General features: G+C 42.2%; 1 protein-coding gene across 4 annotated transcripts in view; it reads left to right on the top strand.

The window, feature by feature from the left end:
* Positions 1-248: 248 nt before the first annotated feature.
* The window catches only part of rnf150a (ring finger protein 150a), a 175,889-nt gene continuing 160,052 nt past the window's right edge, over positions 249-16,085 (top strand). For 2 of the 4 annotated variants that reach the window (XM_072495629.1, XM_072495627.1), the window contains exon 1: positions 252-1,376. In XM_072495629.1, the coding sequence (XP_072351730.1) occupies positions 857-1,376 (520 nt within the window). In that variant the 5' untranslated portion in view covers positions 252-856. Of the gene's footprint in view, positions 1,377-16,085 lie in introns of all 4 variants that reach the window. The other 2 variants (XM_072495630.1, XM_072495628.1) reach the window with 2 other exon arrangements.

Below are 16,085 nucleotides of genomic sequence, written 5' to 3'. Positions count from 1 at the left end.
TGCTAACCACTGTGCTACCGTGCCGCCCACGACAGCAGGACCAGATGGATGTTGGGCCAGGTCCCGGACCAGATGGATGTTGGCGTGAATTGTGCGGCCAGGGACCGTGTTGGACTGGTCAGGGCGGATCATGGCCACGCTAAATTGCCCCTTAATTGGAAACAAAAGAATTGGGTACTTTAAATCTATGTTGAAAAAAAAGACGAAACAAAGGCCACTTTTTCATTTTGCTAGCATGGAAGGAACTGTTTGAATCCGGGAAGCTGCACATCACTATGTGGTTATATATATATATATGTGTGTGTGTGTAAGGATTGGGGGAAGGATGCTGACATGTGTGTGGTGTTTGCTCTCCACTCTCACGCCTGTGGGCTTGTTGCGCGAATGCGTCAAACACCGCGCGGAGGAGCTCAGCGCTCTGCGTCCCACTCCACAGCGGCCGGTGCCGGCTCTCCGGGGGAGGGAGTGGGGGAATGTGTGATTGCCGAAGGCAGGCTCTTCTCTTTTCGTTTTTCATTTATTAATTGCATGGTTCTACCTTCCTCTCCTCGGCTCCGAAAGGGACTCTCGTCCACCCCCACCCCCCGTTCCTTCCCCCGCCACCCACCCACACACACGGCGGTTGGAGCGGCACCATGAGCCGCCTCCTGCAGCATCGAGCCGGACAGCAGCTCCCGGAGCGACAGAGAGGCCTCGACAACGATAAATATTAACCATATATTATACACACACATACACAAATGTGCGCGCATATCTCCGGAAGAAGAACAAAAGTTATTTGTTTAAAGAAAGGGGTCGCTTCATCTCGTACGCATCCTTCAGGAAGAGACAAAAACAATTTTTTTTTAAACAATATATGAAATCGGCTCTCCTCCTCTCTGAAGCCGGGAAGTCCGATTGGGATCGACCGTCCGCCCGGCCTCATTTGTTTGAAGTGATGCCGGTGTCCCTGGTGCAGGCCTGCCGCAGTCTGGCTCTCTCAACATGGCTGCTGTCGTTCTGCTTCGTCCATCTGCTGTGCCTGGACTTCACGGTGGCGGAGAAGGAGGAATGGTACACGGCCTTCGTCAACATCACCTACGAGAGGAGGTCGGAGAAGAGCGAGTGCGGCCGCTACGGGCAGCACTCGCTCAAGCAGGACGCCCGCGGCTGGCTGGCGCCGCCCGCCCAGCACGACAGGCTGGCCTGCGACCCCCAGGCCCGCTTCCAGCTGCCCCCCGACTCCGCCGCCAAGGGCTGGATCGCGCTCATACCCAGGGGCAACTGCACCTACAAGGACAAGATCCTGCACGCCGCCAGGCAGAATGCCTCGGCCGTGGTCGTTTACAACGTGGGGGCCAGCAATGTCAACGAGACCATCACCATGCCACATCCAGGTGAGCTGGTTTTTGAGAGGCATTTTGGGGACGGGGACGGGTTTACGCCATGGGGACAGCTAGCAATTGTACATTAGGTAATTTGCAACCGCCACATGCCCTATTGCCAAAATAATTACAGTGTGATGTTAAAATGGAATTTAATACATCAATGTGGTGTTGTATAATGTCGTCTCTGTCTCTCATCCCCTCCCCGTCCCCTATTCAATTTTGATGACAGAAAGAACAAATAGTGGTGGTACTTCCAGGTGTTTCCTATAGTAGCCCTACTGCAAACTCCCTGTTGTGCCACCCCTTTAACCCTAACATTGTTAGCCGTAATCCCGCTCTGATCCTAATCCTGAAGTAAGCACCATCCATAATCATTAAATTCATTTGGTTCTGTTATAATAGTATTGGAGTAATAGGATTGCAGTCAGCTTGACCGTTGTTGCTGCCAAATTTGTAGTCTTAAAGCAAAAACTTTCAGTGCCACTAAAATGGAAATATGTTGTATTTGAATTTTAACACCAGATTATTAGTTCTGGATGGTGGTGTCACTTTTAATTATGCAGTAGGTTTAGCATTAAATTGGATTGTGTAGTCATTCTTTTTTTTTTACTTTTAAAGACCAAATTAAATGTTGTGATTTTAAATATTGGTCAGAATGCTATCACTCTTAGTGTGAGGCAGTAATTAATTTAAGATTCTTAAAAGGTAAATCAAAATTGACTCTGAGAAATTGTGCTTGCAAAGCATTTTGTACGATTAAGGGAAGAGTAAGGAAAATCAAATGCTGTATATGGCCGGATCTCGAATAACGACGAGTCAGAATACAGGCGGGAGATAGGGAACCTAGTGGAGTGGTGTAGCGACAACAATCTCTCCCTCAATGCCAGCAAAACTAAAGAGCTGGTCATTGACTTCAGGAAGCAAAGTACTGTACACACCCCTGTCAGCATCAACGGGGCTGAGGTGGAGATGGTTAGCAGTTTCAAATTCCTAGGGGTGCACATCTCCAAAAATCTGTCCTGGTCCACCCACGTCGACGCTAGCACCAAGAAAGCACAACAGCGCCTATACTTCCTCAGGAAACTAAGGAAATTCGGCATGTCCACATTAACCCTTACCAACTTTTACAGATGCACCATAGAAAGCATCCTATCGGGCTGCATCACAGCCTGGTATGGCAACTGCTCGGCCCAGGACCGCAAGAAACTTCAGAGAGTCGTGAACACCGCCCAATCCATCACACAAACCTGCCTCCCATCCATTGACTCCATCTACACCTCCCGCTGCCTGGGGAAAGCGGGCAGCATAATCAAAGATCCCTCCCACCCGGCTTACTCACTCTTCCAACTTCTTCCATCGAGCAGGAGATACAGAAGTCTGAGAACACGCACGAACAGACTTAAAACTAGCTTCTTCCCCCACTGTCACCAGACTCCTAAATGACCCTCTTATGGACTGACCTCATTAACACTGTATGCTTCATCCGATGCAAGTGCTTATTGTATATGTTGTGCTGCCCTATTATGTATTTTCTTTTATTCCCTTTTCTTCGCATGTATTTAATGATCTGTTGAGCTGCTCGCAGAAAAATACTTTTCACTGTACCTCGGTACACGTGACAATGAACAAATCCAATCCAATCCATTGTCTCCTTTAGAAAGTTTATGAGACAGCCTTGCCGATGAGATTTTCGCGTTACACAATTCTTCTGCATTTCATTGTTTCTTGATGGATAAACACACATAATGTTCCTTTATTCCTACTTAGCTTTCTTTATGTCCCTGTACAGAAGGCAGTACTGTACTATTAGTGTAAAACCTAAATTTGGGTACTTTTTATTCAATTTGTATTAGCTACAGCAGGTCCTTCCACTACGGTTAAAACTACATGTTCTACTCAAATGCATATGTATCCTTCCTCATTTGATAGTTATACTCTCATGCAGTTTTGATTTTTATCATGATTGCGTTCTTTGATTTTAATATCTGCCTGATCAGGGAACTTTATGTGGCTTTATTAAAATGTGGCAACAAGTTTTTGCAATATTCTAGTTGCCAGTTTATCCTTGGAATCATGAATTAATGCAACATGAGAAAATAAATCTATTTGGTTCAGATGCACATTTTTTGCTGCATCATACATGTTTTTGAAAAATATAGTCACTTGGCTCCTGCCATGGCACAGCGATCGATTTCATATCAAACCATTGCTAAAGTTTACTTTGATTTACCGAACTGGAGCTTTAAAATATTTTTGAAGGCAAAATATTAGACTTTTGGAAAGGTGTCATGCAATGATTGAAATGTGTACCTTTAATCCAAAGGTGAATTGAGTGCTTAAGGAAGGGAAGCGGAACAATTTCTTTTGCACAGATATGTAGTTGAATGTACTTGCGAAATTAGGTTAGGTACTGCCCAAGTAAAATATTGCATTTATGATTCAACACAAAAAGGAATATTATGTATTACAATGTGTGGAGATATTGATTGAAGGCCAGACGGCATTGAAATAGCAGTAGACAACTATTAGTCCCCTTGAACCTGCTTCCCCATTCAATTCCTCAGCTTCAACTCCACTTTTTTGCCTGCTCCATATATCCCTTGATTCCTTGAGAGACCAAAAATCTGCCTCCTATAATAGCTCAACAATGGATCTTCCACAACTCTCTGGGATAGACAAATCCAAAGATTCACAACCCTCTTGAGTGAAGAAGTATGTCCTCATCTCAGCGCTAAATAATCATCCTTTTATCCTGAAACTGTGTTCCTGTGATTTGGATTCCTCAAGTGGGGAAACAGTCTCTGTCTATTTACCTTGTCAAGTCTCTTTCGAGTCTTATTCATAAAATAATTCTGAATTTTAGTGTAATTGCTAATATTGTTCCTCGGATATTCAGTGCCTTCAGTTATTGTAGCAAAATATATATTTTTTATATTGACAAGGATGGGCATCTTTTATTGTAGATAGCCAATTTTTAAATCACTGGCTGTAGATATTTTGCTGAAAATTCATTGCACACAAGAACATGTACATTTAAAGATACAATTAGTGATCATCTATGGTATTGTAATCATTTCCCTGCTCCAATTGAAACCAAAAATAGGAACAAAAAAAGTAAATTGGCTGAAAATTTTCAAAAGATTGCCATCTGTCACTTGAGAGCGATCAAATGCCTGAGGCCATTTTTCTGTCTGATTAATAACACCACCCCTCCCATTCTGCAAGTCTTGTTCTGCAATATCAAATATGCTGGGCTACCTGTCACACAACTCTCATGCTACTAGTGGATTGAGATAAGACGGTTGCTTTGCTAAAGGTTTGTTTGACTATGTTCAGGATTGTGATGAGAGGGGATCTCATTGAAACTTACAGAATACTGAGAGGCCTAGATAGAATGAATTTGGAAAGGATGTTTCCATTAGTAGGAGAAACTAGAATCTGAGGGCACAGCCTCAGACTGAAGGGCCAATCCTTTAAAATGGAGATGAGGAGGAATTTCTTCAGCCAAGAGGGTGGTGAATCTGTGGAACTCATTGCAGAAGGCTGTGGAGGCCAAATCACTGAGTGTCTTTAAGACAGAGATAGGTAGGTTCTTGATAAATATGGGGGTCAGGGTTTATGGGGAGAAGGCAGGAGAATGGGGATGAGAAACAGATCAGCCATGATTGAATGGCGGAGCAGCCTTGATGGGCCGAATGGCCTAATTTTGCTCCTGTGTCTTATGGTCTTATGGTCTTATGTTTGTGTTACCAACAAAGCCAAATGTGATGCTTGAATTATGACTGAGACTTAATTGGTCAATTTAAAAAATAATTTTTACAGAATGTGGGCTTCACTGGCTCGGCTGGCATTTATTGCCCATCTCTAATTGCCCTTGAGAAGGCGGCGGTGAGCTGCCTTTTTGAACCACTGCAGTCCATGCCGTGTAGGTACACCCACTGTGCTATTAGGCAGGAAGTTCCAGGATTTTGCCCCAGCGACAGTGAAGGAAAGGCGATATATTTCTAAATCAGGATGGTGAGTGACTTGGAGGGAAACCTCCAGGTGGTGGTGTTGCCAGGTATCTGCTATTCTTGTCCTTCTAGATGGTAGTGGTCGTGGGTTTGGAAGGTGCTGCCTAAGGAGCCTTGGTGAGTTCTGGAAGTGCATTTTGTAGATGCTGCTGCTACTGTGTTTCGGTGGTGGAGGGAGTGAATGCTTGTGGAAGGGGTGCCAATCAAGTAGGTTGCTTTATCCTGGATAGTGTTGAGCTTCTTGAGTGTTGTTGGAGCTGCACGCATCCAGGCAAGTGGGAATATTCATTACACTTCCGACTTGTGCCATGTAGGTGGTGGACAGGCTTTGGGGAGTCAGGAGGTGAGTTACGCGCCGCAGGATTCCGAGCCTCTGATCTTCTTTTGTAACCACAGTATTTATAAGCCTAGCCCAGTTCCGTTTCTAGTCAGTGGTAACCCCCGGGATGTTGATAATGGGGGATTCAGTGACGGTAATGCCATTGAATGTCAGGGAACAATGGTTTAATTCTCTAATTGGAGAAAGTGATTGCCTGGCACTTGTGTGGCGTGAATGCTACTTCCATTTGTCAGCCCAAGCCTGGCTGCATTTGCCCTGGACTGCTTCAGTGTCTGAGGAGTTGCGAATGGTGCTGAACATTGTACAGTCATCAGCGAACATCCCCCACATCTGACCTGATGTTGGAAGGAAGGATGAAGCAGCTGAAGATGGTTGTCCCTGAATATATCTATTAATGTAAGTTTAAACTGGTTTGGGATTTAAATCCCATCAGTCTGCAGATTTATTGACAGTCCAGAGGTTTTTAAAGGGAATGAATGTCCCTGGTGTATTTTTTTCATACTACTTAAATGTAGGAGCTTCAGGGCTTCTGTACATTGCTAAGTGAATTGAGACATGTTGATTTAAAAAAACAAACTAATTGTATATTTGGCCAGCTGAGTGTGTGACAGTTCGAGAGACATATGACAGTGCATGAGTCTCCAAATCGAGCTACTGTGATTCAATTAGAATTTTTGTTTGCCTGATATGGAGTACATCCTCATTCTTTTACAAACCCATTACATTTACCTAAGCCTGGAGAACTGGGGTCTGCAAGAGACCGGGATTAAGGAGTCCATCAGGGAGCTTTAAAATAGCATTTGCCTACCTGCCAGGAAAGGGCTTGCAAGGTAATCTGGAGCTGACTGAGAAGATTCCTCCTTTTGGTGTCTTAACAAATGAACATAGAACATACAGTGCAGAAGGAGGCCATTCGGCCCATCGAGTCTGCACCGACCCACTTACACCCTCACTTCCACCCTATCCCTGGAACCCAATAACCCCATCTAACCTTTGGACATTAAGGGCAATTTAGCATGGCCAATCCACCTAACCTGCACGTCTGGACTGTGGGAGAATTCTAGTGTTAGAATTGTGAGGTAAAAGTTCAAATATTGTTTTCTTTTGTTTTACTAAAGTTTTGTTTATAAAATAAGCAAGCCCATTTGTAAAATAACCAAGCCCTATTTCTTATATTATCCCTCCAAGACCGAATCGATTTTTCTGCGGTCTTAAAACTTCAAAAAGAGTTACACGTCTGGTTCAGTATCTTAACCATTATTGAGGGCTGACCAGGCATCCGCGACACAACAAAAATTATGTTTTACTTCCCTTACAACTGAGCGCTAGTGGTCAAGCAGGCATTATGTGCTGTGTTGCAAAGATGCACAGGAATTTAAGACATACCAACTCTTGCGTTCGATGTTGATGATGTTTCAAAATGGCGACCAACCAGTGGTTCACTTTTAAACTTGGTATACAAGTTGACCCCCTATGGTACTCATTGGAAAATACTTGTCTAAACGGGGGATAGGAACAGTGATCTGTACATATCTACAAATTACTAAAAGTAGCAACACATGTTAATAAAGCCATCAAAAAGCAAACCAATCATTTGGTTCTTTTCTAAAGGGATAGAATTGAAATACAGAAAGCTTATGCTAAATTTGTAATGGACCTTGGTTAGACAAAATTAATAATCTTTATTGTCACCCATAGGCTTACATTAACACTGCAGTGAAGTTACTGTGAAAAGCCCCAAGTCGCCAGATTTCGACGCCTATTTGGGTACAGTGAGGGAGAATTCAGAATGTCCAATTCACCTAACATCACGTCTTTCGGTCTTGGAGGGATAATATAAGTCACGGGGAGAACGTGCAGACTCCGCACAGACAGCGACCCAAGCCGGGAATGGAATCTAGGACCCTGGCGCTGTGAAGCAACAGTGCTAATGACTGTGCTACTGTGCCGCCCATAATTTGGAGAACTGTGAATAATTATAGTATCCATTTTATAAAAACGGATATAGGGACACTGAGAAAGTGAAAAGGGTGGCACGTGCAGACTCCGCACAGACAGCGACCCAAGCCGGGAATGGAACCTGGGACCCTGGCGCTGTGAAGCAACAGTGCTAATGACTGTGCTACTGTGCCGCCCATAATTTGGAGAACTGTGAATAATTATAGTATCCATTTTATAAAAACGGATATAGAGACACTGAGAAAGTGAAAAGGGTGGCACAGTAGTTAGCACTACTAACTCACCAGGGATCCGAGTTCAATTCCCGCCTTGGGTGACTGTCTCTGTGGAGTTTTCATTTTCTCCCTGAATCTGCATGGGTTTCCTCCTGGTGCTGCAGTTTCCTCCAACAGTTGAAAGATGTGAAGATTAGGTAGATTGGCCATGCTAAATTGCCCCTTAGTGTCCAGTGATCTGCAGGTTAGATGGAGTTGCAGGGAAGGGGTGAGGAAGTGGGCCTTGGTAGGGTGCTCTTTCAGAGGGCTGGTGCAGTCTTGATGGGCCGAAGGGCCTCATTCTGCACTATAGGAATTCCATGGTTCTAAGATGTACTGAATGGTAGTATGAATGAAAAGTCAAAGGTTATACCTAACGGGATAGATTGAGAAAACTGGGAAGCTTTTCTGGAGAAAAGAGGATTAACAAAAAGTATCCTTTTATGGGAGTGAATGTCGCTGGTAAGACTAGAATTTGTTCCACATCCCAACTGTCCTGAACTGAATGACTTGCTCAGCCATTTCAGAGGGCAGTTAAGAGTCAACCACATAGCTGTGGTTGATTTCCTTCCCTACAGGACATTAGTGAACCAGATGGGTTTTTACAATAATCGATTGTCATTGAGTGTCATGGTCACCATTACTGAGACTAGCTTTCAGTTCTAGACTTTATTCATTGAATATAAATTCCACCAGCTGCCATGGTGGGATTTGAACTTGTGCCTCCAGAGGATTAAGCTGGACACCTGGATTACTAGTCCAGTGGCGTTACCACTATGGCACTATTTCCCCCTTTGGGGGAGCAGATAGAGGTTTTTAAGATCATGAAAAGAGTTTGATAGCCTAGAAATAATGAAGATGTTTCCACTTGTCGGGGAGATGAAGAAAGGGGCCATAAATGTAAGATAGTCACTATTAATGCCAGTAGGGAATGAGAAGAAACGTATTTGCCCCAACGAGCAGTCGGAATGTGGAACTTGCTGCCACAAGGAGTAATTGAGCTGTTTAATGTTTGATCCATTTAGGAGGAAGCTAGAAAAACACGTGAGGGAGTGTAAAATAAGATATGTTGATGCAATTAGATGAATTAGGGTGGGAGGAGGCTCATTTCGAGCATAAAGGCAGGCATGGACCTGTTGGGCCGATTGGACTATTATTGTAGTATAAATACTACATAATGTAATTCCATTCTATTATATATTATTTTATGATCTTTAAATCAGGAAAAGTTGATCACAAAACGCTCTACTGTTAGATAGGAACTTGAAACCATACCTAGAATGAGAGACAGAGAAGGAACAATTATGTAGTTCCACATCAAGATGATGTGTAGTTTTGGGGAGTAACTTGCAGGTAGTATTGTTCCCATGTGTCGACTGCCTTTGTTCTTCCAGATGGTAAAAATTGTGGAGTTGGAAGACGGCACAAAGGAGGCTTGGTGAGTTCCTGCGGTGCAGATGAAGCATACACCTGACATTTTGCTCTGGTGGTAGAGGGAGTGAAGTTTTAAGATGGTGAATGAGGTGTGGAACAAACAGGTTGCTTTGTCTTCAATGGTGTCAAACCTCTTGAGTTTGATAGAGCTGCAGTCATCAAGGCAAATCTGAGAGTATTGTATCACACTCCAAACTTTGGCTTTGTGCTTGGTAGACGGGCTTTATGGAGTCAAGATGAATTACTCGCCACAGAATTCCTAGCCTCTGACCTCTTTTATCCACTATACTTGTATGCTGGTCCAGTTCAGTTTCTCGTCAATGGTAAACCCAGGGTATTGATGATACTGTTAAATGTCAACAGATGGTGAGATTCTTGCTTCTTGAAGATAATCAAAGTCTGACACTTGTATGGCAAATACGTTATTTGTCACTTTTCATCCCAAGCCTGAATGTCATCCAGGTCTTTCTGCATAAAAGGATAGACTGCTTCAATATATGAGAAGTTGGCAATGATATTGATCACTCTGTAATCAGTAATGAACATTATAATTCCTGTTATTAATAAAAAGTAATTGTGTTTACATTTACAAACCTGGTGATTGTAATTAATGGGCAGCCAAGGACCAAAGACTTTGGATATTTATCTAAGAATTATTGGTTAATTCAATTGTGTTGAGACTCCAGGTCAAGGGAGGCTGGAATTGACCCTGTCCTAGCCCAGGGTATCGTAACACTGTAACAACATTCAAGAAGCTCAGCACCATCCAGGGCTTTGCAGTGGGCCTGATTGGTATCCCAGCCACCAGCTTAAAGAACTATTCTCTCCACCACCAACATACAGTGGGCTGCAAGTATGTACTATCCACAGCGTGCACTGCAGCAACTTGTCAAGATGTCTGAAAAGCCGATGTTACCTGGGAATGCCATCAAATCCAATTTCCTACCAATATTGGACACTAATTTGACTTGGACATCTGTAAGTATTCATTGATCAAAACTGGATTAGAAACTTGGAATGTCCTACTTAACAACACTAGGCACAAGGTTTACTGTGGTTTGAGAAGAAGGCCCACCACCAGCCCTCAAGGATAACAAGGGATGGGAATTAAATGCCAGCCTTGTCAGTGATGTCCATATTCCAAATGTAAAAAATCAGCAGCATTTCCTTTTTCAATCCACAGTCCATTCCCTCACATAGCTGTACTATATTTTTCAGGTGTGGTTGACTTACAAATTGGTATTGGTTATTCTTAATTAGCCAACAATTGTATACTGTATTATAGTCTCTGGAGGCTTGCTACTAATATTAAACTGAGTGCTCTGTAGTTCTGTTTTCTTTTGAACAGCTGCTTTGGCACAACATCCTCATCTCAGCATGCTTAAAGGATTGTGGTCGGAGCAACTCTTAATATCCTCTTTTACATCTGTCAGCACTCTGGGAGCTCTTGCCTTTTCCACTTTCAGCCAATTGTTTTCAGTATTATTTCCTTACTTATAGTTATTCCATCGAATTTCTCGCCTGTTCCCGTCACCTTGTAATCACAAGGTTCTGGGTTCAAGTCCTACACCAGGACTGAGCACAAAAATCAAGGTTGACACTCCAGTGCAGTACTTGGGAGCACTGCACTGCCGGAAATGCTGTTTTTCGGATGAGTTAAACTGAGGCCGCATCTGCCTCGGGTGGATGTAAAAGATTCCATGCCACAATTTGGAAGAAGAGCAGGGGAGTTTTCCCCATGTCCGAGCCAATATTTTTCCCTCCGTCAACATGACAAAAACAGATTTTCTGGTCATTATTACATGTTTGTTGAGAGCATAATGGCTGCTGCATTTACTAGATTATAACAATGACCACACTTCAATTAATTGGCTGTAGAGTGCTTTGAGACATCCAGCATTTCTGAAAAATGCCAGATTAATGCAAGTCAATTTTTCTTTTCTTTTTCTGTTCCTTTCGTACCCTTTACTTACACGATCACATTCTAATATGAAAACCAAGGCAAAGTATTAATTTAGTATCTCCCTCATTTCTTCAGCATTTTAATGAAATTTCCTTTCTTCCAAGGAAAACAACCAGGGAGTTTTGCCAAGGGCATCCATCATAAGTGTAGGTGAGGGTCAGGTTAAGCAGACCAAAGGCTGGATAGCTGGAATCTCTGTTACTATTTTTCTTAATTCTGTGCGATGCTGCCCCTCGTTGAAAATCTATAGCTGTAGTTCACAAATTTTATTCACAATGCTTTGTGTACTTGTGTTACATACACTCTGAACTTGTCTCTGATAATTTTATTAATTTTAATTCCTTAAGTTCTTCATTCCCACATTCTTTTGTCCCTTTGCTTTGCTTTCTGATTGCTCATCTTATTTTCCTGCTCCAATGCTATATTAGTTTAAACCCTCCCCTAGAGTACCAGTTATTCTCACAACAAGAACTGATTCTAGCTTAATTGAGATGAAACCCCTCTATCCCTTGCTAGGCATTCTGAACCACAGCTAAATATCAACTATTTCTGCTAACATCTTTTCAGCAGGGCAGCACGGTGGCGCAGTGGTAGCACTGCAGTCTCACGGCGTCGAGCTCCAAGGTTCGACCCTGGCTCTGGGTCACTGTACGTGTGGAGTTTGCACATTCTCCCCGTGTTTGCGTGGGTTTCGCCCCCACAACCCAAAGATGTGCAAGGTAGGTGGATTGAATGCGCTAAATTGCCCCTTAATTGGAAAAAATGAATTGGGTACTCTGAATTTAAAAAAAACGAACATCTTTTCAGCTACACATTTACTTCGCTTATCTTACATTTCTCTACTAATTGGAGTGCGTGTGACTCTGAGAGTAAATCTGAGATTACTGAGTAGTTCTTTAATCTATCTCCAAATTGCTGAAATTTCTTTTGCACGATATCAATTATATTTCTCCCTTTGAACCACTGCTCCTGGGAGTTGCCTTCCCTTTCCAAAGCCTTTTTTTTGCACCTGCTGCAAAATATTCTTTATTCTGGCACTTGGGAGTACACAAACCGGGGGCAGCACGGTAGCATTGTGAATAGCACAATTGCTTCACAGCTCCAGGGTCCCAGGTTCGATTCCGGCTTGGGTCACTGTCTGTGCGGAGTCTGCACATCCTCCCCGTGTGTGCGTGGGTTTCCTCCGGGTACTCCGGTTTCCTCCCACAGTCCAAAGATGTGCAGGTTAGGTGGATTGGCCATGTCAATTTCTTAAACTATCATCATCTAACCCTACATAAATTGCCCTTAGTGTCCAAAATTGCCTTTAGTGTTGGGTGGGGTTACTGGGTTATGGGGATAGGGTGGAGGTGTTAACCTTGGGTAGGGTGCTCTTTCCAAGAGCCGGTGCAGACTCGATGGGCCGAATGGCCTCCTTCTGCACTGTAAATTCTATGATCTATGATCTATGAAACCATGCAGTGTTTGCTGCTACCTGTCTATTTATGTACCGAAATCAACAAATGGTATTGTCTTTTTACATTTCATTTCCTCCTCTTTGACAACCACGTGTTCCAACTAGTTGTAGTTTGCTCAAATTGTCATTCTCACAAGTATTCAAGTATTATTGTCATTTCAACTGAAGATAAATTTTATTTCATCTTACCTGGATTAAAACTTGAAAATTAATGTGTCGCCTCGTTTTTTGCTGTCCGTTTCATTTTCCAGGCAATCGCAGCTATATCGAAATTACTTTGTGAAAATAATACCTTTCAATACATTTTTCATCATTTACCAGCTTTATTAGATTCTTACCAGAGTACTAATTCAATCGTCATTTAAATGAATAAGACAAGTGTTCCAGTGTGTGGTTAATTCCAGCCCCCCACTTGACCCGGAGTCACAATATGGTTGAAATTAACTTTTATTTTTAAAATACCCTAGTTACGCGATACCCGTGATTGGAGCTTTGTGTGTGCATGCATGAACACAGCTCAGTTTGCTTAACCAGAACATCATTATTCACAGGTCGTGTAACTCATTTTTCCTTGTAATACAGCAGTGCCTTCAGAGAGCTTGGGCTGGATTCTCCAGTTCCCCAGCCACATGTTGCCCAGCGGCATGCCGTTTGCTAGTGGTGAGATTCTGTCTTCCCGCTGCTTGTCAATGGACTTTTCCACTGAAGCCGCCCCACGATGCCAAGAAACCTGCGGGCGGGGATGTGCCACCAGCGGGAAAAGTGAATCGCAACAACCGGATAATTCCGGCCCTTGTTTTTCTCAAGTAAACCCTGAATTCATAGTGCAAAGTTGGGGCATGTTCCTTCTATGTCAAATGGTAAGATCAAGTTCACTAATGTCAGTGCTAAAATGGCACACATATATTGTTTCCCTTAAAATGTAACTTAAATTAGAGATCAGGAGTTGAGCTCTTGATATATGCTAGTAGATCTGGAGAGTTGGCCGCAAATCTCCATTGTAAGTAGTTTCTTTTTTTGAGTTAATTAATACTTATAAAGATTTGATGCTCGTGGAATAAAGGATCCTTGTTTTATAACCTCAATGTAATCCGGAACCTCATGTAACAATATAACTTCTGTTTTCTGTGGGAGGCAAATTTCAAACGGCAGCAGCAGCTAGTTCCTTTTTTACTACCTCCCTCTTCCACAGTTGCCCTGTTGGGTAGTGATGGAAAGTGTTCAGGACTTGCAATAGCAACTGAACTATCCGGAGAACTGGCCTGTTTTTAAAAAAAAAAACACAAACCACACACCAGTCAAATTGCTCAAATTTGTTTTGAAATATTATTTATTAGCCGTTTTGTTTAGAGTAACTTGAATTTCTGATGTCCAAAATGATTTACCCATTGAATGCCCTTTTGTAGCTTTAATGCCTGAAACGTTTCAAAAACCAGAATTTTGGTAGGATTTTTTTCTCTGAATAATAGGCGGGTTCCCAACCACATCTGTGCATTCCCAACTTGTACATTCTGCAGAATTGCTCAGAAAGCAATCTGTATACACGGAAATTTCAATATCCCAGAACCAATGGATAGATTTCTGAGTGGAAGTAAAGAGAATGAAAGGGTATGTCTCCTCACAGACAAGGGAGCCTCTCTGATACACAGCACTGGCAGTCCATTTGTTGATGTAAAACAAAACATCCTTTAATAAGAACATGCAACGGCTTTATGTGAGCTTCCTAGTTCTTTCCTGCAGGCAAGCAGGGCGACAGACTAGTAATACTTCAATTATTGTACTGGTTAAAATTATGTAGAAATTTATAAGTACTTCTAAAGGGCCATTTAAACTTCTTTCAACTACCTGTAGACAGGTAATTTCCAGTCTCTCTCACACAAATGTGATTACACCCAATGTACTTGCATTTGAGGTCACTCGGGACTCCTCCGATATTATGTATTGTAAATGGCGAGAAACTAGAGAGAGTGGAGGAGCAGAGCTATTTAGGGGTCCAAGTACAGAAGGCACTAACAGCAACAAATTCAATTGGAAAGATGAATGGAATGTTTGGCTCCATCTCAAGAGGACTGGAATAGCGAAGTATGGAAGTTATGTTATGGTTACTCAGAGTTCTGTTTAGCCTCAAACTGGAGTATCAAAACACAGGAAGAATATATGAGCTTTGGAGGGGTTGTAGTTCAAATTTGCCAGAGTGATACTGAGGTTAAAATTGTTAAATTATGAGGGCAGGTTTAATAGAAGATGTTTGTGTTCACGTGAATATCAAACCAAGGTGGTTAGATGAAGTTAAAATAAAGATTGCTCGTGATCTAATTGAGTGGTAGAAGAGGCTTGAGAGGCTGCATGGTTTACTCTTGCTTCTATGTTCTTAAATGGATGGTAAAGAAAAATATTGGCTTTATAAGTCAAAATGTAATAATGTTCCCTTTTTGTTGCGTGTTTCCGGTTATTGAAATTTAAATAATAAATATTGCTAAAGGTTAGGATGTTAAAATTTAATATTAATTTTGAAAAATTGATATTTCAAAGCATCTGACGAGAAATTAAGTTTGGCCTAAATAGATTACTCTGGAAAAGATACCAACAATTGAGTAATATTTTTGAATGTCAGTGCAGTAGTGTGAAAGTACATAATGCTTGCTGTTGGTTGCAGAATCTTCTTGAACAAACAATGCTTTCATTTAAATTGAATAAAGATACAAAAGTTATTGTTGCCACAAAGCCGACAGGTTACGTTGCTGACCACTACTTGCGGAGTGTTCTCTGTTGATGTTAGCACACGCAGCTATGATCCGTGTTGGACTTCCTGATGTCCTAATTGGATGTGCCTACCCTGTTCACATACCCCACCATTAATTTTTTTGTTCAATCATCTTTCTCACCTTTTCTTAAATGTTGACAGTATCGCTGCCTCACTAATCACTGAAGCCAGTGGACATACCGCAGCCTCACACTTTATATAAAACAAATAGTTTGTCCTGCTCTATGTCCTGAATTTCTCATATTTGATCTTATGTCTATAGATTTTTCTAGATGGAAGAAATAAATTGAGCTCAATGGCTTTTTCCTTTTTTGCCTTTATGATTTCAAATGTAGAAGAACAAAGTCAGTGTTTATTCGAACAATGGATAGTAAAGAACCTAAGTGTTGTGCATTATCTGAACTAGGGAGAGTGTTAGTTCGTCTGCTGTGTAAATGAGCGCGTTTTAGTGTTTTATGCTGCCTAAACTGGGGATAATGTTATTGCTACATGCTGTCTAAACTGGGGAGAGTGTTAATGCTACATGCTGTCTAAC

This window comes from Scyliorhinus torazame, chromosome 3 (genome assembly GCF_047496885.1).
Source record: "Scyliorhinus torazame isolate Kashiwa2021f chromosome 3, sScyTor2.1, whole genome shotgun sequence".
NCBI classification, from domain to species: Eukaryota; Metazoa; Chordata; class Chondrichthyes; order Carcharhiniformes; family Scyliorhinidae; genus Scyliorhinus; species Scyliorhinus torazame.
This window is presented reverse-complemented; position numbering and strand designations above follow the sequence as displayed.